The sequence below is a fragment of the Oncorhynchus keta genome, chromosome 18 (genome assembly GCF_023373465.1).
Source record: "Oncorhynchus keta strain PuntledgeMale-10-30-2019 chromosome 18, Oket_V2, whole genome shotgun sequence".
Classification (NCBI taxonomy): domain Eukaryota; kingdom Metazoa; phylum Chordata; class Actinopteri; order Salmoniformes; family Salmonidae; genus Oncorhynchus; species Oncorhynchus keta.
The window spans coordinates 45,171,907-45,194,283 of record NC_068438.1 but is presented as its reverse complement, the minus strand read 5'-3'; the positions used below and the strand labels follow the sequence as shown (position 1 = coordinate 45,194,283).

The window sequence follows — 22,377 nt, the reverse complement described above, 5'->3', positions numbered from 1 at the left end:
AGCATACCTTAAAAAGTTTCATATGAACACGCTGCAACTGGATCTGTAACTGTTTAAAAAAATATATATATATATTTTTGAACATCACCAATTTGACATCAGCCATGTCGTGATACGTGATGTTTTGTACATTTGCAATATGATTCCATTCGCCCTCTCGTGGGATTTACCGGGACAGCGGAAAAATGACCAAAATGTGATTATTTCATAAAACGGAAACCGAATGTATGAGAGAGTGTGTTTGATGACTTCTTGGAAGATCCGGCCCTGCCGCACGGCCCGACGCCGTCCGCAAATTTTACAAACGTTTTCGGACGTCTAGTAAGGGACCGATCATTTGCAATGTGGTCTTACTCACTAACCATATGGCAAATGTCAAAATGTTCCCTTAAAGTGTGCTTCGGAGCTCTGCGAGATTTCTGTGATTTTCTGTGATTTTCTGAAATAACACACACTCACTAAACCCTCCGTAAATAAGTCAGTTCTTAACCTCTTACCTCCACCCGACATGCAGGCATCCCATCTAGACATCTGGAAATGCAAATGCGCTACGCTAAATGCTAATAGCACTCGTTAAAACTCAAACATTCATTAAAATACACATGCAGGGTACTGAATTAAAGCTACACTCGTTGTGAATCCAGCCAACTAGTCAGATTTTTAAAATGCTTTTTGGCGAAAGCATGAGAAGCTATTATCTGATAGCATGCAACACCCCTAAAGACCCGCAGGGGACGTAAACAAAATAATTAGCATAGTCGGCGCTACACAAAATGCAGAAATAAAATATAAAACATTCAATACCTTTGACCATCTTCATTATCTTTGGCACTCCTAGATGTCCCATAAACATCACTATTGGGTCTTTTTTTCGATTAAATCGGTCCATATATAGCCTAGATATCGATCTATGAAGACTGTGTGATCAAGGAAAAAAACAGCGTTTTATAACGCAACGTCATTTTTTACAATTAAAAAAGTTGACGATAAACTTTCACAAAACACTTCAAAATACTTTTGTAATGCAACTTTAGGTATTAGTAAACGTTAATAATCGATCAAATTGATCAGGAGGCGATGTATATTCTATAGCTGTACGTCTTGAAATAATGTCCGGATAGTGTCATAGGTGCGGATGGTGTCATAGGTGCTGTTTCGAAGGGTTAAAAAGGTCAGATCTTTTCAAAACTTCATATGTGTGATTAGGCAACCCCCATGAACTGTAAGTCAGTCATTTCTCCCAACAGATGTCAAAGAAAAGCTCTCTCTCACACACACACACACGCACACACACACACACACACACACACAGCAAGGATGGAGTGACAAAGTGCGTTGCTTAAAGACACATAGAGCCTGCAATGGCATTTCCATATTCTCTAGGCTGTGCCGAGTTCAACAAGATGCCCCGCTTGACCGTAGCTCACTCTGAGTGCAGCGACCTTGAAAAAATAAGGCCCAAAATAAATCCTGGCCCTAAATGTCATTTGCTTTTGGGTGACAGTGAGAGAACCGTTAGGGTGAGAAGCACAATTTGACCTCAGGTACGTTTCTGAGGTCCTCCCGATCTGTGCGAGCCTAACCTTGACTGTGTGGCATTAACCCTTAACAGTTAAAATAAGGTGCTTACATCAAACAGTTTGCATTGACTTATCTCCCCATAGGAATATATTGCCTGCACCCCTAAATGCACGTGCATTTGCAATATGATTCAACAGCGTAAAAAAACATCACCAAATGGACATGATGATATCAACACAACGAACGATGGAGGAACCACTATCACTGCCCGGCCATCCTGTGCTCATCAGGCCAGTCAATTTCGCATTCCTGCAGTATTTTTGAGCATGTCAAATTCGTGATGGTACATGGCAAATGGACATAACATACTGATTTGGCATTTTCAAATCTTTCATATTGCATTTGGACATTTCTTGTGGCATTTGGCCAAAAAAAAGTGTCTTTTGACTTTCACTTTAGACTTCCTATGAAATCATATTGCAAATGGACAAAAAAATATGCCTTTTGCACAAGTAAAAAAATATATATAATTATGATAATAAAATTTGACAAAAGTATATTCATACAGTTCTTACACATGATCAATTAACAAAAAATCTAAAGAATTTCGAAAAATGTTCCAGAAAGCACTTTTTAAAGGGGGTGATACGTTTTTTTTTATATTCACATATTCGACTTTTGACTTCCTATAAAATCATATTGCAAATGGACATAACATATGCTTTATGCACAAGTATAAAAAATATTTTAAACATATGATAATAAAATTGGACAAAACTATATTTTTACAGTTCTTACACATGTGTAATTGACAAAAAAAAATCTAAAGAATTTCGAAAAACGGTCCAGAAGCACTTTTTTAAGAGGGTGATACGTTTTTGAAAAAATGTTAAGTTTTTCAAAATTTTACATTGGATGTTGACTTGTTTTACATTTGCAATATGAAAAACCACAGTGGAGCGCACTCGCCACCAGTTGGATTTTTAAGTGTTACACTTGGCATTTGCCAAATGGCATTTGCAATCAACTTTGAATGAAACAATGCCAAATTGAGTGGTATTGGATACCGTGTATATGGTTTGTCCAGTGCCAATTTGCAATGACTTCCCATTCATTTTTATACATTTCATGGGGTGTCCCCTTACATCGTTTAAAAGCTTAACTTCTCGTTAATCCAGCCGCTTTGTCAGATTTCAAAAAGGCTTTACGGCGAAAGCATACCACGCAATTATCTGAGGACAGCGCCCCGCATACAAAAGCATTACAAATATTCTCCAATCAAGTGGAGGCGTCATGGAAGTCAGAAATAGTGATCAAATAAATAACTCACCCAGCTACATAACAAATGGTCCTTTTGTTCGATAAAGTCCTTCTTTATATCCCAAAAATGTCAGTATAGTTCGCACTCTTGATTCAGTAATCCACCGGTTTCCCTCATTCAAAATGCATACAAATGAATCCCAAAGGTTACCAATAAACTTTGTCCAAACAAGTCAAACAACATTTCTAGTCAATCCTCAGGTACCCTTATATGTAAATAAACGACCAAATTTAAGACGGAGAATAGTATGTTCATTACCGGAGATAAATAACGAACTTCGCGCCCTCACCAACGAGCGCCACAACATTACAGCCAAAATAGGAACCACTTAGAAAAACTACAAATTCCAGCTCATTTTTCAAAAAATAAGCATTAAACTCTTTCTAAAGACTTTTGCCATCTACTGGAAGCCCTAGGAACTGCAATCTGGGAGGTATTCCTTTGATATTCCCATAGACAGCCAATTTAATTAGTGGTGAGCTCAACAACAACAAAAATTCCCGGATGGATTCTCGTTGGGTTTTCACTTGCTATATCAGTTCTGTTATACTCACAGACATTATTTTAACAGTTTTGGAAACTGTTTCTATCCAATTATATGCATATCCTAGCTTCCGGGCTGAGTAACAGGCAGTTTACTTTGGGCACGTCAGTCATCCGAAATACCGAATACTGCCACCGGCCCACAAGAAGTTAATGGTCATGAACCTATGGTGTAAGGAAAAAAATAACCAACAATTTATCTAATGTAATGATGAAATGAAATAATTCAATGTCCGTTGATTGATGGTTAAAGAAATGTGTTTGTTTTTTTCAAAAAAGTTATAGACACAACTGCAGCGTGTTCAGACAAATCCGTTAAGGCAGATTTTGGAGCTCAACATGATTTCTGTGATTTTATGAACTCTCACACACACACACACACACACACACACACACACACACACACACACACACACACACACACACACACACACACACATACACACACACACACACACACACACACACACACACACACACACACACACACACACACACACACACACACACACAGTCAATAGGGAGTGACACAGTATGAGGCTTACACAGAGCCTGCAATCAAATCAAATCCAAGTTTATTTGTCACGTGCGCCGAATACAACAGGTGCAGATCTTACTGTGAAATGCTTACTTACAGAGTGTGTAAACTAAAAAATATATATTACCATAGCAATTTGTATGTTCTCTATAGTTAAGTACTTGAACAAGTATCAATTGACCAATTAGGCAGATTTTGGCAAACACCTGGCAGACTTACTACAACATATTGTGCAGTAATGTAATTCTTCACTGGATTCGTCTGAAACTTTGTACACACACTGGTGCCATCTGGTGGCCAACATCTAAATTACACCTATACAACTATCTGAAAGTATGGCCTTTCTCTTGCATTTCAAATATGTATGTTTTTCTTTGTAATCTATTTTACCAGATCTAATGTGTTATATTCTCCTAAATTCATTTCATTTTTCCACAAACTTAAAAGTGTTTCATTTCAAATGGAAACAAGAATATGAATATTTAAACTCTTATTAAGGATCGTATGCTTTTTAAAAATGTCTTCTATAATGGCATACCCAAATCTATCTGCCTGTAGTTCAGGACCTGATGCAGGGATATGTAAATGATTGATCTGCATATTCACTCGCCTGCTTAAGCCGGTAGCACCAATGTGCAGGAAGAAACACCATTCACCTGATGTCGTTGACAGCCTGCAGTACCTGGGGAACCACAACGAGTCGCTCCAGCACGATGAGCAAAGTAAAGACCCCCCCGGGCCTAACAGTCCCCTAACACGGGCGATGCAGGGCCGATTTTCCCTGCCCTATGGGATTCCCAGTCACGGCCCATCTTGACACAGCCAGGGATCAAATCCGGGACTGTAGTAATGCCACAAGCACTGCAATCCAGTGCTTTAGACCACTGCACCACTCAGGAGGCCTGTACACACCTTTTTTTATTAATATATTGTACGTAACATCCAAACACACATTTCACGTACAATATTTTTGACATTGCATGTTCTAATATTTGTATATGTCTTATTTCCATGTTGTTGATGTTGCGTGTATTGTTATCTATTACTGCACTGTTGGAACATAAGCATTTCATTACATCTACAATAACATTTTCCAAAATATGTGTACGCAACCAATCAAAAGAGATTTTATTTGGATTTGTGTGTGTGTGTGTGTGTCTCTTGATTCATCACAACCTCGTTATTAACCTGGAGCTAATGAACCCTTTCAACAGACACCAAGCAATAAACTGGAACATCTGTGAAGGAGGGAGGGAGGGAGGGAGGGAGGGAGGGAGGGAGGGAGGGAGGGAGGGAGGGAGGGAGGGAGGGAGGGAGGGAGGGAGGGAGGGAGGGGGAGGGAGGGAGGGAGGGAGGGAGAGGGAGGGAGGGAGGGAGGGAGGGAGGGGGAGGGAGGGAGGGAGGGAGGGAGGGAGGGAGAGGGGGAGGGAGGGAGGGAGGGAGGGAGGGAGGGAGGGAGGGAGAGGGGGAGAGGGGAGGGAGGGAGGGAGGGAGGGAGGGAGGGAGGGAGGGAGGGAGGGAGGGAGGGAGGGAGGGAGGGAGAGGGGGGGAGGGAGGGAGGGAGGGAGGGGGGGAGGGAGGGAGGGGGGGAGGGGGAGGGAGGGAGGGAGGGAGGGAGGGAGGGAGGGAGGGAGGGAGGGAGGGAGGGAGGGAGGGAGGGAGGGAGAGGGGGAGGGAGGGAGGGAGGGAGGGAGGGAGGAAGGGAGGGAGGGGGAGGGAGGGAGGGAGGGAGGGAGGGAGGGAGGGAGGGAGGGAGGGAGGGAGGGAGGGAGGGAGGGAGGGAGGAAGGGAGGGAGAGGGGGGAGGGAGGGAGGGAGGGAGGGAGGGAGGGAGGGGGGAGGGGGAGGGAGGGAGGGAGGAGAGGGGGAGGGAGGGAGGGAGGGAGGGAGGGAGGGAGGGAGGGAGGGAGGGAGGGGGAGAGGGGGAGGGAGGGAGGGAGGGAGGGAGGGAGGGAGAGGGGGAGAGGGGGAGAGGGGGAGGGAGGGAGGGAGGGAGGGAGGGAGGGGGAGGGAGGGAGGGAGGGAGAGGGGGAGGGAGGGAGGGAGGGAGGGAGGAGAGGGGGGAGAGGGGGAGGGAGGGAGGGAAAACAACTCACCTACAGGACACATGGTAGAATAACTTGGAGTTGTGTAATAGTTCTTTCAATTAAATTCAAAGGGTTTTATTGGCATTGGGATCATATGACCACATTGCCAAAGCAAGTGAAATATATAATAAACAAAAGTTAAATAAAAAATCAGACATTAAACTCACAAAAGTTTCAAAGGAACAGAGACATTTCAAATGTCATATTATGTCTCTATACAGTGTTGTAACGTTGTGCCAATACTTAAAGCACAAAAGGGAAAATAAATAAACATGACGATGTGTTGTATTTAGAATGGTATTTGTTCTTCCCTGGTTGCACTTTTCGTGTGGCAACAGTTCACATATCGTCTTTCTCTGACACTCCCACGTCTCAACTCCTACCTGCAACTCTGACCCCCTCCCCCTAACAACCCTCCCCCTGCCTCCCATACCCCTGCAACTCCACTAAACGCCATATAGTGTCAACCTCCAATGACACTATAAAAGAGAGGGAAAGAGAGTAAGCAAGAGAGAGAGGGGGAGAGTACAGCTATGAGTACAGCTATGAGGGTCAGGCAATATATTAACCTTTACTTATCTATAGTCATGATGCTGAACTCCTCATCTCTGAGCCTTCAATTGAACTACTCCTCTGCCTCGTCCACTTCCTCGTCCTGTCGTCTGCGGGAGCATTTCAGTCTGAATGGGATGTACCAGAAGGGTGATGTGATTCTGGGAGGTCTGTTTGAGGTCCACTACTTCACTGTGTTCCCTGAGCTATCTTTCACATCAGAACCCCAGCAGCTCTACTGTGAGGGGTGAGTATTCATCTACTGGACTGGACTGGACTGGATGTGTGTCTGCACCTCTCCTAAAAAGGACAGATAGACATCCCTACTATAAGAAGCCTCACTATGATCAGTGTTAACCAACCCTGGTGCCGGAGACCTACTGGGTTCTTGTTACATTGGTGAATAGTACATTGCGGTTTCAAAATATATGTGAATAAATCGTGTGTATTCCATTGTTTTCTATCATTATTCCTGTTTTCTAAGCAAATTTACCTTTAAGATAAAAGCTATTTTATTATCTATCCTTGACTAAAGTAACTTGTTTTTTCCTCTCAACCCCTTGACAACACTCTCACACACACTCCTTAAGAGGTGCACAGGGTTCAACACATCTAGAGCGATTTAAAACATTTACAAATTGATTGAATATTCCTTTTCAGTTTTACCAGTTGTGGTTTCCAGCAGGCCCAGACTATGGCGTTTGCAGTAGATGAAATCAACAGAAACCCTGACCTTCTGCCAAACATCAAGCTCGGATACCAGCTCTACGACAACTGCCTGAAGCTGGGAGTAGCGCTCCGTGCTGCCATGTCATTGGCCAGTGGGACAGAGGAAGAGTTCCTATTGTATGAGACTTGTTCTGGGTCACCCCCGGTGCTGGGGATTGTGGGAGACCCAGGGTCCACACACTCCATCGCCATCTCCAGTGTCCTAGGGCTGTTCCGGGTTCCCATGGTAAATCAGAAAGAATAGAAAGATGACAACACTATTGGAAATGTCCTTCTTGTATTGGTCTTAAATGTGTCTAGGCATGAAAGCTTTCTATTTCATTAATTAATTGAAGAAAATATAATTAATCATTTTATATTTCTCTCCATCAGGTGAGTCACTACTCCACATGTTCCTGTCTGAGCAACCGGGGAAAATACCCATCCTTCTTCAGAACCATCCCCAGTGACGCCTTCCAGGTCTGTCTCTAAGAAGGCTACAATGACATAATTACACAGTGAACCGTCAGCTCCCATGTATACTCACTATCCACTTTATACTGTGTAGCGGCATTACAGTTAAATAAGAGGTTAAAAAAAATAAAACATCTTAGAAAAGGTTCAATAAAATAAAATAAAGACTAGATAAGGCTAAATAAAACATCTTAGATAAGGCTAAATAAAAGGTGACAAAAATAATGTATGTAATTTATGCTGATCTCTCTATACTCTCCAGTCTCTGTAATAACACCAGTAATGTCTAATCTCTGTTGATGTGATCTCAGGTGCGAGCCATGATCCAGATCCTACGTCGGTTGGGTTGGACCTGGGTGGGACTGGTGTTCAGTGATGATGACTACGGAGTTCATGCTGCCCGGTCCTTCCACTCAAGCCTGGCCGAGTCAGGGGGCTGTGTGGCCTATTCCCAGGTCCTGCCCAAAGACAACCGCCCCACTGAGCTGCAGAGGATCGTGGGAGAGATCAAGAGCTCCTCTGCTCGTGTGGTGGTGGTGTTCTCCAACGAGGCCTACCTGCTCCCTCTGGTGGATGAGGTTCAGAGATTATTTTATCTTGACAGTTGATCTAAAATAACTCTTACAATACATTCACATTTTAGTTTCAGAGGCTCTAATCCAGAGAGATTTACACTTAATAATAATAATATTAGTAATACCATTTAGCAGATGCTTTTATCCAAAGACACTTACAGTCAGTGATGTTTGCATATATTTTACATATCGGTGTCCCTGGACAGTTAGTGCGTCCATCTTATTAAGATATCTAGGGGGGGACAACCACACGTCACGGTATTAGTAAGTATGTTTTATCATCAAATGCATTCTACAGACATTATTACAGCCATAACAGCTGTAGGATGTTACTCTCACAAACAACAGTGTATAAAAGTGTTACAGCATATTACCATTGTGTTGTTCTTGATGCCAAGATTATTAAATATAAAGCTCGTTTTACAAGGTGGTGGTGCAGAATGTGAAGGGTCTCCAGTGGATCGCCAGTGAAGCCTGGAGCACTTCCTCTGTGTTTCACACCCCCCGTCTCATGCCCTACCTGGGGGGTACCCTGGGCATCGCCATCCGTCATGGAGAGATTCCCGGCCTCAGGGACTTCCTGCTTAGCATCCGCCCCGACGACCATCCTGACAATAACCCTGGAAACAACATGGTGAAGTAGTTGTCTTTCAACTCCAACCATTTAATTACTTCATACATTATGTTTAAAACATTTAAAGGGCTACTTTGCCTACAAATACTACATTACAGAAGATAAAAACTAGTGTTAGTCTAAAACATTCCCTTCTCTGTTCTGATAAGGTGAGACAGTTCTGGGAGGCTGTGTTTGGGTGCAGGTTGGAGCCCCCAGCAGGTTGGGTGGAGGCTGGGGGTGATGTATGTACAGGTCAGGAGGACCTGAGGGATGTGGAGACCAACTGTGGGGATTTATCTGAGCTCAGACCGGAGTATAACGTGTATAAGGCAGTGTACGCCCTGGCCCATGCCCTGCATGACCTACTGCAGTGTGTGCCAGGGAGAGGACCTTTTAGTGGGAACCACTGTGCCAGCCTACAGAGACTTGAGCACTGGCAGGTGGGATATATTCCTACTCAAGCACACAAACACTGTTTTCTAAGTCAAGGTTCCCTTACTTCATACTGTCTTTTGTCTACATAATCTCCTCCTCATTCCTCTCCTCCCTCTGTTCCCTCCATCCCCCTCCTCTGACCAGCTGGTCCATTACCTGCAGAGGGTTAACTTCACCACAGGGTTTGGCGATCGCGTTTCTTTCGATGACAACGGGGACGCCCTGGCCATCTATGACATCCTGAACTGGGTGTGGCTCCAGGACGGGAGCATAGAGGTGGAGACTGTGGGTGTGATTGACGAATCAGCCCCCACAGGACAAGAGCTCACACTGGACGAGGACAGAATTTTCTGGAATTTTGAGTCAAGAAAGGTTATTTGTAAAGTTATATAGCTACAGAGCATATTTCACTACTGCAACAGAAACAGTGTAAACTCATTATCAGTGGAGGGCAAAGAAGCATTAAATATGCGTGTGTAAATATGGGAGTATAAAAATGGGCGTATAAAAGTCTGATGTTCTCCCTCCTAGGATGTCATTGTAAATAAGAATTTGTTTTTTAACTGACTTGCCTAGTTAAATAAAGCTTAAATTCCCCCTCACCTTCGTCCTTATAGCCCCCACGATCAGTGTGCAGTGAGAGCTGTCCCCCAGGCACCCGTGTAGCCAGGAAGAAGGGGGAGCCTGTCTGCTGCTTCAACTGCATCTCCTGTGCTGAGGGAGAGGTCAGCAACACCACAGGTCAGTGAAATTAATATAATTTAAAGATTTTGAGGGTGGTTTGGGGCTGTAGAAAAGGTTTTCCACATTTGCTTTGTCTGTCTTTCTGTCAGACTCTGCCGAGTGCTCGAGATGTCCAGAGGACTTCTGGTCCAGCCCGGAGCGTGACCTCTGCATCCCTAAGGGGGTTGAGTTCCTCTCCTACCAGGAATCCCTAGGACTCTCCTTGATGACCGCCTCGTTGTTAGGAGCCCTCATCTGTGCATTGGTCCTCGGAATCTTCACCCGCTACCGGAACACGCCTGTTGTCAAGGCCAACAACTCTGAGCTCAGCTTCCTGCTTCTGCTGTCACTCAAACTCTGCTTCCTGTGCTCGCTGCTGTTCATTGGCCGGCCCCGGCTCTGGACGTGTCAGCTGAGGCATGCAGCATTTGGTATCAGCTTTGTTCTCTGTGTCTCTTGTATACTGGTGAAGACAATGGTGGTGCTGGCTGTGTTCAGGACCTCTAAGCCCGGGGGCAATGCCAGCCTGAAGTGGTTTGGTGCTGGGCAGCAGAGAGGAACAGTCCTGATTCTCACCTCATTCCAGGCTGCTATCTGCACAGCCTGGCTGGTTTCAGCCTCTCCAACTCCACACAAAAACACACGCTACCATAATGATAAGATTGTATATGAGTGTGTGGTGGGGTCGGTAGCAGGGTTCGGAGCGTTGTTAGGCTACATCGGCCTCCTGGCGTTCCTTAGCTTCCTCTTGGCTTTCCTGGCCAGGAATCTTCCAGACAACTTCAACGAGGCCAAGTTCATCACCTTCAGCATGCTCATCTTCTGTGCTGTGTGGATCTCCTTCGTCCCTGCCTACATCAGCTCTCCTGGGATGTACGCAGACGCTGTGGAGATATTCGCCATCTTAGCTTCCAGCTTTGGCCTTCTGGTGGCTCTGTTCGGCCCAAAGTGTTACATCATCCTGCTGAGGCCAGAGAGGAACACCAAGAAGGCCCTGATGGGCCGTGCCACAACCAAGACATAGGGAGAATCTCAATTTAATTTCCTTGATTTCTCATGTCCTCTCTCCTCACCTTCTTCTCAAAACCCATTGGATGTGAAGATTAGGTGGAGCGGGACATCTAACCTTCTCATTCATTGGGTTTTGAATTGGAGACCGAGGAGAGAGGACACGAGGAATCACACAAATTTAATTGAGATTCTCCCATAGGCTCAATAGCATAACAAGACGTCCTCTGCGCTGATCTGAAATATGAACACTAGGTGGAGATACTATGCCTGCTAGGGATTTGCTTCACACTCTTTCATGCAAAGAAAGGAAAGGAGACATGAAAAGTAACATAGTTTGATGGTCTCAAATAGTTTGAAGTAGCTCCTTTTAGTTTCCACTTCTGTTTGTAGTTTGATGGCAATAAATCAAATCAAATCAAATAGTTTTTAGCATTCTGTTAGTACCCTAGTTATGTGTAGTAGCATGTTATTAATTATAATTGAACCTTCTGTGAGTAAATATTAATCACATAATAAATTATTTATTTCCCTGGGCAGTTAAGAAGGATTTTGATTTATTTTATTTGTCTCTGTGTGTCGCTTTAATCTTCTATGGGATAGGTAATCCCCGATGAGTGGGTTTCTGCATCAAAAGGCTTTCGATCGTCACATCGCGTGGAACAGCTTAACTTCCCTGTTCCTTCTAAAGGAATATGCTGCCACACTCATTCACCAATGAATTAATTATACATTTATGCAAATGTTAATTGAATAAAACATTCATACTTGAAAGGAGTTGCAGAATGTGTTTGTATTGAACCGTTGAAATTTAGAAAGACATTTTATTCAAATGTCAGGAAACTGTCATATGGGAAAAGAGAATTACCTCATAAAATGTGAAAGGAATGAACAACATGCTCATTAACGGTATCTAATTTAATTGATTTGTTTTCAGAAATTAATTTCATGGAAGCTCCCCCTAGTAGGTGTGTCCAAACGTTTGGCTAAAATACAAATCTTAGATTCAGCTATTAAGGACTACCAGAACCCACATGAACAACATGTTTATTTAACCATATCTAATTTAATTGATTGGTTTTCAGAACTGACTTTCAGGGGAGAAATGGATGTCATTAAAGTCTATTGATGACGGTAAAAGAAAAGTCATGTTGTGATTCAGAGGAAGACGTTCTGTTCTGTTGACTCACTGTTGATTCACTGTAGACTCACTGTTGACTCACTATTGAATCACTGATGACTCAACCGTGAGTCACTTCTGACTCACTATTGAATCATTAGAAACATACACTACCAGCAGGGTAGAAAAGTCCTGTTCATTTGTGTCCATCAACTTTAGGTATTGTCTGTTAAATATGTAACTTGCTGGTAAGTATTATACAGTGTATCATGTCATTCTTTGTTAAGTTTATCCATACAGAACAATAGTGAGATGGTGTGATTAAGCGCCACCTTTTGCTGCGATTACAGCTGTAAGTCGCTTGGGGTATGTCTCTATCAGTTTTGCTCATTGAGAGACTGAAATGTTTTCCCATTCCTCCTTGCAAAACAGCTCGAGCTTAGTGAGGTTGGGTGGAGAGCATTTGTGAACAGCAGTTTTCAGTTCTTTCCACAGATTCTCGATTGGATTCAGGTCTGGACTTTGACTTGGCCATTCTAACACCTGGATATGTTTATTTTTGAACCATTCCATTGTAGATTTTGCTTTATGTTTTGGATCATTGTCTTGTTGGAAGACAAATCTCCGTCCCTGTGCCTGTGGTGTTGCTGACCTCTCCCTCAGCACAGGAGATGCAGTCGAAGCAGCAGACAGGCTCCCCCTTCTTCCTGGCTACACGGGTGCCTGGGGGACAGCTGTCACTGCACACTGACACAGGCACCTGTACATGCCATGTAATTCATTTCATTTGAACAAAACCATTCACTTCATGTTTTAAAAATGGTCTTTCTTACCGTATTAGATCCTGTGTTCCACTGGATGGCTGATTGGTTGATGAGGAGATTGGACCCGTCTACACGGCCAATTGTGACAAGTTTGAACAACCCCTGGGGCGTGGTCTGCCAGTTCACATGGTCGTACACAGCAGGGACGTCCGCGCCCCGGAAGTAGAACGGCTCCCCAAGTGGAGTGGTGAAGTTAACCTGGTTCAGGTGCTGCAACAGCTTGGAGGAGTGGAGACACAAACATGACCATTACACTGTTAATATGATGTAATAACTCAAAACATATCCCCATAGTGACTGTTAAGTGGACATGCATTTTTTATGATATTAAATAACAAAAAGGATTACATTGGCATGACGAATTCAATGCAGAATACACAGCCAGGTACACGTTATAGGTTATTCTCAGCTGGGAGGTGTCTGTGAAGGGGCTCTGTATCCCCTCCAGAGTCTCTGCCCTTACTGCAGGAGGCCAGGCATGGATGTGGTCCTTCTGTAGCTCAGTTGGTAGAGCATGGTGCTTGTAACGCCAGGGTAGTGGGTTCGATCCCTGGGACCACCCATACGTAGAATGTATGCACACACGACTGTAAGTCGCTTTGGATAAAAGCGTCTGCTAAATGGCATATATTATTATTATTATTATTATTTATTATTACGAGGGGAACTGGAGGTGGGAGGAGGGGAGTGTGGTAGTGACACAGAGGGGGTTGGAGGAAGGGGAGAGGGGAGCAGAGAAGTGCAAGGGCATGTGCTGCTCCAGTGCTACACCCAAACTCAGTTTCCCAGAGTTCCTTCAACAGGACATCTCCGGGACGACAAGAGGGGTGGAGAATTCGAAGGTGGGCTGCAGACTTCGTGAAAATTAATATTTCTGTCATTCTCAAAACTTTTGGACACGACTGTAAATTCAATTCTGCATTTATTTTTTTGTAAACTGAGCAAGAATTTATAAAGTCAAAGTTAAAATTCGAAGTAAAACAAAAAAATACTTTTATGGGCAGACGATCGTAGTCATTGTCCACAGCGATAGCCCCAACACAGGTCCATGAGTGTACAAAATATTAGGAACACTTTAAATTGGACCCCCTTTTGCCCTCAAAACAGACTCAGTTCGTTGGGGCATGGACTCTACAAGGTGTCGAAAGCGTTCCACAGGGATGCTGGTCCATGTTGACTCCAATGATTCCCGCAGTTGTTCAAGTTGGCTGGATGTCCTTTGGGTGGTGGATCATTCTTGATACACATGGATAACTATTGAGCGTGAAAACCCCAGCAGCACTGCAGTTCTTGACACAAACCGGTGTGCCTGGCACCTACTACCATACCACGTTCACAATCTTTTGTCTTGCACATTCACCCTCTGAATGGCTAATATACACAATCCATCTATCAATTTTCTCAAGGATGATTTTTTTTTATCCTTCTAACCAGTCTCATCCCCTTCATCTACACTGATTGAAGTGCCATCCAGAACAGATCTTAGCTTTCACTTGGATTCACTTGGTCAGTCTATGTCATGGGAAGAGCAGCTGTTCCTAAAGTTTTGTCCACTCAGTATATAACCTGGTTGTTGAGAGAGAGACTAAGGACACAATGATATCAATATGTTTCTTATGAAGTACTAAATAACCTCAAAAATTGTCTCAGTAAATACTAGACTATCTGAAATATGATCAATTAAAGTTTTATAGCAATTGTTCTAGCCATTGCACTTCCAGGTTGTGTGGAGAGAGACTTACCACAGGCACAGAGTGGCTGGCCCCAGGGTCCTGGCCAGAATGATGGGGTCACGACTTCCACTGAATTCGGGTCCTCTCTTTGTTCGGGCGGCACACGGCGGTCGGCGTCGCCGGTCTTCTAGCCAACGTCGATCCACTTTTCATTTTTCATTTGTTTTGTCTTGTTTTTCCACACACCTGGTTTCAATTCCCTCATTTACTTGTTGTGGATTTAACCCTCTGTTCCCCCCATGTCTTTGTGTGGGATTGTTTATTGTGCTTGTGCACGTTCCCCGGGAGCGCACAACAGGTTATTTTGTGCCCAGTAATCTTTGTTGTTCTGGATGCAGTTGATTTTGCTTAATAAATCTCAGGTTATTACCCAGTTCTGCTCTCCTGCACCTGACTTCTCTGCCGCAAATTACTCACCCCGCTACAGAATCCCACACCTCAAAATATGAGTCAGCAGGAGCAGGTGCCCCTGGAAAAGGGGTGGAGGATCGCATCCGGGGGCATGCGGCGATGCTCCACCATTTTGGCGGCGCCATGGACCGCGTTGTCCAAACCATGGACCGCTGGGAGAGAGAGGGAGTTCCTCCAGCACCTCCACCAGCACAACCGGGGTCTCCACTACTTGCTCCCCCTTCACCCGGTCCCAGTGGGATTCCCAGTGGGATTCGTCTCACCCTTCACAGGGAGTATGATGGGACGGCTGCACGCTGCCAGGGTTTCCTGTTGCAGCTCGACCTCTACCTGGCAACCATCCACCCGGCTCCTTCAGGCCGGAGAAGATGGAAGGGCGAAGGGTGAGACGAAGGGGGAAGGGCGAGACGAAGGTGTCCGGGGGAAGGGTGAGACGAAGGTGTCCGCCCTATACTCGTGCCTCTCTGGGAAAACCTTGTATTGGGCCAACGCCATGTGGGGGGCAGGAGATGCGGCGCTGGACCATTTCTAGGAGAGTAGAGCGGCGGGTAACGTCTCTTCCATCTGAGGCAGGGTACGAGGAGCGCCCAGGAGTTCGCCATGGATTTCCGAACCCTGGCCCCCGGCGCGGGATGGAATGATAGGGCCCTGGTCGACCACTATCGCTGCAGTTTGCACGAGGACGTCCACTGGGAGTTGACCTGCAGGGACACCACCCTCACCTTCAACCAGCTGGTGGACCTGTCCATTCGGCTGGATAACCTGCTGGCTACCCGCCGACGTCCAGTTCTGTCGGTTCCATCCCCCAGCACCACCGCTTCTGTGCCCAGGGAGCTGGGAGGTGCTGTGAGTAGGGAGACAGGAGAAGGTTCCGTCTTGTGAACCATCTGTGGCTTTAGAGGTCACACTGCCGGTCGGTGCCGGGTTGGTTCCTCTGGTAATCGAGGCAGTAGGCAGGGCACTCTGGCGTCATCCCAGGTGAGCCGGCACCATTCTCACCCAGAGCCCTCTGTTGCTCACATGTTTTTGTACGTTACTTTTCCAGAGTTTTCCCCACATTCCCAGCATTAAACACTCGTCGATTCAGGCGTGGCTGGGAATTTTATAGACAGATCGTTCGCCCTTAGTTTAGGGATCCCCATTGTTCCCGTGGCTGTGCCCTTCCCCGTTCAAGCTTTAGACAGTCAACCATTAGGGTCAGGGTTGATTAGGGAGGCCACCGCTCCTCTGGACATGGTGACTCAGGGGGGTCACATGGAGAGAATCAGTCTCTTCCTCATTGACTCTCCTGTGTTTCCCATGGTGCTAGGCCTACCCTGGTTAGCTTGTCATGACCCCACTGTTTTACGGCAATAGAGTCCTCTCACGGGGTGGTCACGAGAGTGCTGGGGGAGGTGTTAGGGATTTCCGTAGGTGCTACTATGGTGGAAAGACCAGACAAGGTCTCCACCGTGCACATTCCCCCTGAATATGCCGATTAGGCTCTCGCCGTCTCCAAAAAGAAGGCGACTAAGTTACCACCCCATCGACGGGGCTATTGTTCGATAAATCTCCTGGTAGACGCTGCACTTCCCAGGAGTCATGTGTATCCCCTGTCACAGGCGGAGACGGCAGCTATGGAAACATATGTCTTCGAATCGTTGCGTCACAGGTAAATTCGGTCCTCCACTTCGGTCCTCCACTTCATCCTCAAGTTTATTTTTTGTGAAGAAGAAGGAGGGAGGTCTGCGCCCGTGTATTGACTATCGAGGTCTAAAGCAGATCACGATGAGGTACAGTGAACCTCTTCAACCTATGGGGGCGCTATGTCATTATTGGATAAAAAGACGTGCCAGTTTTAAGCGCAATATTTTGTCACGAAAAGATGCTCGACTATGCATGGAATTGACAGCCTTGGAAAGACAAATCTCTGACGTTTCCAAAACTGCAAAGATATTATCTGTGAGTGCCCCAGAACTAATGCTACAGACGAAACCAAGATGAAGTTTCATACAGGAAATGCCCCAGATTCTGAAAGTGCTGTGTTCCAATGTCTCCTTATATGGCTGTCAATGCGTCAGGAATGAGCCTGCCCTTTGTGTCGTGTCTCCAAGGTGTCTGCAGCATTGTGACGTGTTTGTAGGCATATCATTGGAAGATTGACCATAAGAGACTACATTTACCTGGTGTCCCGCCCGGTGTCCTGTGTCGAAATTATTGCGTAATCTGTAGGTCCATGCCCGTTCCATTTCTTCAGAAGAGAAAGTCAACTGCCACGAAGGATTTTATCGTAGATAGATATGTGAAAAACACCTTGAGGATTGATTCTAAACATCGGTTTGCCATGTTTCTGTCAATATTATGGAGTTCATTTGGAAAAAAGTTTGCGTTTTAATGACTTAATATTTATTTTTTATTTTTTTCCTTACCCAAACGTGATGAACAAAACGGAGCAATTAGTTGACACAAATAATATTTTTTGTAAAAACGGAACATTTGCTATCTAACTGAGAGTCTCCTCATTGAAAACATCTGAAGTTCTTCAAAGGTAAATGATTTTATTTGAATCCTTTTCTGGTTTTTGTGAAAATGTTGCATGCTGAAAGAGAGGCATAATCCTATGCTAGGCTATCAATACTGTTACACAAATGCTTGTTTAGCTATGGTTCAAAAGCATATTTTGAAAATCTGAGATGACAGTGTTGTTAACAAAAGGCTAAGCTTGAGAGCAAATAGATTAATTTCATTTCATTTGCGATTTTCATGAATAGTTAACATTGCGTTATGGTAATGAGCTTGAGGCTGTAGTCACGATACCAGATCTGGGATGGCTCGACGCAAGAAGTTAACCGCTACCGCTCATCGCTACAGCGATTGAGTCAATGCACGGGGTGCGTTTCTTCACCAAAGTAGATATCAGGAGTGCTTACAACCTGGTGCGTATCAGGGAGGGAGACGAGTGGAAGACCGCGTTCAGTACGACCTCAGGGCATTATGAGTACCTCGTCATGCTGTACAGGTTGATGAATGCTCCATCAGTCTTCCAAGCCTTTGTAGAAAAGATTTTCATGGACCTGCACGGGCAGGGTGTAGTGGTGTATATTGATGACATTCTATACTCCGCTACACGTGCTGAGCATGTGTTCCTGGTGCTCAGGGTGCTTGGTTGACTGTTGGAGCATGACCTGTACGTGAAGGCTGAGAAATGCCTGTTCTTCCAGCAGTCCGTCTCCTTCCTAGGGTACCACATTTCCACCTCGGGGGTGGAAATGGAGAGTGACCTTATTTCAGCCGTGTGTAATTGGCCGACTCCCACTACGGTAAAAGAAGTGCAGCGGTTCCAAGGGTTTGCCAATTACTACTGGTGGTTTATCCAGGGTTTTGGTCAGGTTGCGGCTCCCATTACCTCACTGCTGAAGGGGGGTCCGGTACATGTGCAGTGGTCGGCTGAGGCGGACAGAGCTTTTGGTTACCTGAGGGCTCTGTTTACCTCGGCTCCCATGCTGGCCCTTACGGATCCCTCTTTGGCATTCATAGTGGAGGTGGACGCGTCCGAGGCTGGGATAGGAGCTGTGCTCTCTCAGCGCTCGGGTACACCACCGAAGCTCCGCCCCTGTGCCTTCTGAAGGAGTGGAGACATTGAGGGGGCTAAACACACTTTTCTCATCTGGACGTACCACTGCAATCTGGAGTATATCCAGGCAGCGAGGAGATTGAACCCTCATCAGGCAAGGTGGGTCATGTTTTTCACCCATTTTGTTTTTTCCCTTTCCAACAGACCAGGTTCCCAGAACGTGAAGGCAGACTGGATCCCATGGCCCATGGATCCCACTCCCATACTCGTGGCCATTGCGGAGGCCTTGTTTAAGCATGTCTTTCGGCACTACAGGCTGTCTGAAGATATATTGTCTGATCGAGGTCCCCAGTTCACTTCCAGGGTCTGGAAGGCATTCATGGAACTTCTGGGGGTCTCGATCAGTCTTTCCTCTGGGGTTCTTCTTGAAGGTAATGGGCAGGTGGAGAGAGTGAACCAGGATGTGGGCAGGTATCTGCGGTCGTATTGCTAGGATCAGCCGGGTCAGTGGGCGCAGTGGCTCATAACTCGCTCTGCCACTCCTCCACTAACCTCTCCACCTTCCAGTGCGTATTGGGGTACCAGCCGGTTCTGGTGCCTTGGCATCAGAGTCAGACCGAGGTTCCTGCGGTGGATGACTGGTTCAGGCAGCCCATGTTCACCTCCAGCAGGCCGTGCTGCGCCAGAAAGCCAGCGCAGACCGTCACCACAGTGAGGCCCCGGTGTTCGCACTGGGTCTGGGTCTGGCTCTCGACACGAAACCTGCTCCTCTGCCTGCCCTGCCGGAAGCTGGGTCCACGGTTTGTGGAGCCATTTAAAGTCCTGAGGAGACTGAACGAGGTGAGTTACAGGTTACAGCTTCCCCCCGATCACCGTATTAACCCCTCATTCCATGTGTCTCTCCTCAGGCCGGTGGTGTTTGGCCCGCTCCAGGAGTCTGAGGTCGGGCCTTCTCCTTGTTCGGGCGGCCCACGGCGGTCGGCATCACCGGTCTTCTAACCATCGTCGATCCACTTTTCATTTTCCATTTTTTTGTCTTGTTTTTCCAAATCTCTGTAGTTTCACATCTGATGTTCCCCCCTGACACCAGGTACAGTGCCCCTCACAGGCTCCAGGGTGCTGACTACAGCTGTCCAGGATACGGTAGCCCAGCCGGACCCCTGTTAGTAGGAAGGGGTTACATTTATGACTAATTGCCCACCACTCCACCCTGGACTTGAACAGCCTTTACGACCAGGTACATCTCTACAAGGCAGCAATCCCAACTTTTGCCAGAACCCTGAAGGACATAACCCTAAACCGTAGTCCCTGCACCTCATACAGGAGCAACAGAGAAACGGACACCCCGCCCAGACCAGCGAGACACCCTCCCAGACCTGCAAGACCCCCTCTTGAAGGACCTTCAGCGAGAGAACCCACACCATGAGGACCTACACCCAGACCACAGCATCACCAGCCACACCCCAACCAGCTAAGACCACCCCAAGCAAACCCTGGCCACACCCTATATAGGACCCCCTATATCATACCTATGCCCCTTCTACCCACCTCATGCCCCCTGCCCCTGAGGCTAGGACCTCAACATGACAGGAGATATATGCCCAGACAGACCAGACAGACCCAACCCCCACTATTACACCAGTCCAAGCCCCATCCTGCAACCTAAGAAGTATGTATCCGATGCTCAACATTCTTTGCTCACACCTACTGTGATGGTTCGGCTCACACTTAACCTCATCCTGGAATATACAAGGTCGGGTCAAAGAGAAGGAACCAGATATTGTCATCCTACAAGAAACATGGTTTAAAAGAGACCGAACCACTGGTTGCCCTCTAGGTTACAGAGAGCTGGTAGTCCCAACCACCAAACTACCAAGTGTGAAACGTGGAAGAGACTAAGGAGGTATGCTAATTTGGGGGAGTATGCAAAGCTGTCATAAATGCAAAGAAGAATCTCAAATATAAATAATATTTTGGGTGGCAGGGTAGCCTAGTGGTTAGAGCGTTTGACTAGTAACCGGAAGGTTGCAAGTTCAAATCCCCGAGCTGACAAGGTACTGTCGTTCTGCTCCAGAACAGGCAGTTAACCCACTGTTCCTAGGCTGTCATTTAAAATAATAATCTCTTCTTAACTCACTTGCCTAGTTAAATAAAGATAAATAATAATGTCGTTTTGATGTCTTCACCATTATTCCACAATATAGTAAAATAGCAAAAAGAAACAAAAACCCTTGAATGAGTAGGTGTGTCCAAACTTTTGACTCAAATACAAATCTTAGATTCAGCTATTAAAGAACCAACTGGATTCTCAAATTACATTAAATGAACTACAGGACAAAATACAATCAATAACAACCCAAAAAGGCCTGCGGGGTTAATGGTATCCTAAATGAAATGATAAAATATACAAACCACAAATTCCAATTGGTTATACTTAAACTCTTTAACCTCATCCTCTGCTCGGGAAAATTACCCAATATTTGGAACCAAGGACTGATCACCCCAATCCAGAAAAGTGGAGACAAATTTGACTCCAATAACCTCTCTAGGGTATGTGGGATGCTACCATTTCACCTTTCCAACATCCGGTAAAACTGCAGAGCGCCAAATTCAAAAACAGAAATACTCATAATAAAAATACATAAATCATACAAGTGTTGTGCAACGGCATAAAGATTAACTTCTTGTTAATCCAACCATTGTGCAGATTTCAAAAAGGCTTTACGGCGAAAGCATACCATGTTATTATCTAAGGACAGCGCCCAGCGCACAAAACATTACAAACAGTTACCAACCAAGTAGAGGAGTAACAAAAGTCAGAAATAGCGAAAAAATGTATCACTTACCTTTGATGATCTTCATATGGTTGCACTCACAAGACTCCCAGTTACACAATAAATGTTTGTTTTGTTCGATAAAGTCCTTCTTTATATCCAGTAATCCATTTGCGCAAAGGCAGTCACAACAGGCAGACGAAAAATCCAAAAAGTATCAGTAAACTTTGTAGAAACATGTCAAACGAAGTTTATAATCAATCCTCAGGTTTTTTTTGTCACAATAACCGATAATATTGCAACCGGACAATAGCTTCGTCAATATCAAAGAAAAACAAGAATGGCGTGCTCTCGGTAGTGCGCAGCAAACTTCTTTGTGACTTCCCAGGGTCCACTTACTCAGAGTGGTCTTACTCCCTTGTTTTTCAGAATACAAGCCTGAAACCATTTCTGAAGACTGTTGACATCTAGTGGAAGCCATAGGAAGTGCAATCTGAGTCCTAAGTCATTGGAGACGGTATAGGGAGTCAATGGAAATCTACAGACATAAAAAAATCCCACTTCCTGGATGGGTTTTTGTCAGGTATTCGTCTGCCAAATCGGTTTGTTATACTCACAGACATTGTTTTAACATTTTTGGAAACTAGAGTTTTTTCTATCTAAATCGACCAATTAAATGCATATCCTTGCTTCTGGGCCTGAGTAACAGGCAGTTTACTTTTGGCACGCTTTTCATCCGGATGTCAAAATACTGCCCCCTACCCCAGAGAGGATAACGACCTTGGGATATGCGTCAACAGCAACGTTGGGTCAATCCTGTGCATTAGCATAAACAGCAGACTTGTAAATTTCCTACATAAGG

The 22,377-nt window shown here is 45.4% G+C and overlaps 1 protein-coding gene and 1 pseudogene across 4 annotated transcripts; one reads left to right on the top strand and one right to left on the bottom strand.

Annotated features, from left to right (window-relative positions):
• LOC127909040 (extracellular calcium-sensing receptor-like) overlaps positions 1-22,377 on the bottom strand; it is a 63,126-nt pseudogene that overhangs the window by 18,418 nt on the left and 22,331 nt on the right.
• Positions 6,536-11,874, top strand: LOC118377334 (extracellular calcium-sensing receptor-like). Of its 4 annotated transcripts, none has more exons than XM_052468518.1 (9): positions 6,536-6,808; positions 7,222-7,516; positions 7,663-7,749; positions 8,055-8,321; positions 8,746-8,952; positions 9,111-9,374; positions 9,514-9,741; positions 9,987-10,110; positions 10,203-11,874. In XM_052468518.1, the coding sequence occupies exons 1-9, from the start codon at positions 6,543-6,545 to the stop codon at positions 11,114-11,116; spliced, it is 2,652 nt and encodes an 883-aa protein (XP_052324478.1). In that variant the 5' UTR covers positions 6,536-6,542; the 3' UTR covers positions 11,117-11,874. The 4 variants fall into 4 exon arrangements, with proteins under 4 accessions (XP_052324478.1, XP_052324477.1, XP_052324479.1 ...); XM_052468517.1 differs by having other exon boundaries at positions 9,102-9,374; XM_052468519.1 differs by having other exon boundaries at positions 6,770-6,808; positions 7,247-7,516; positions 9,102-9,374.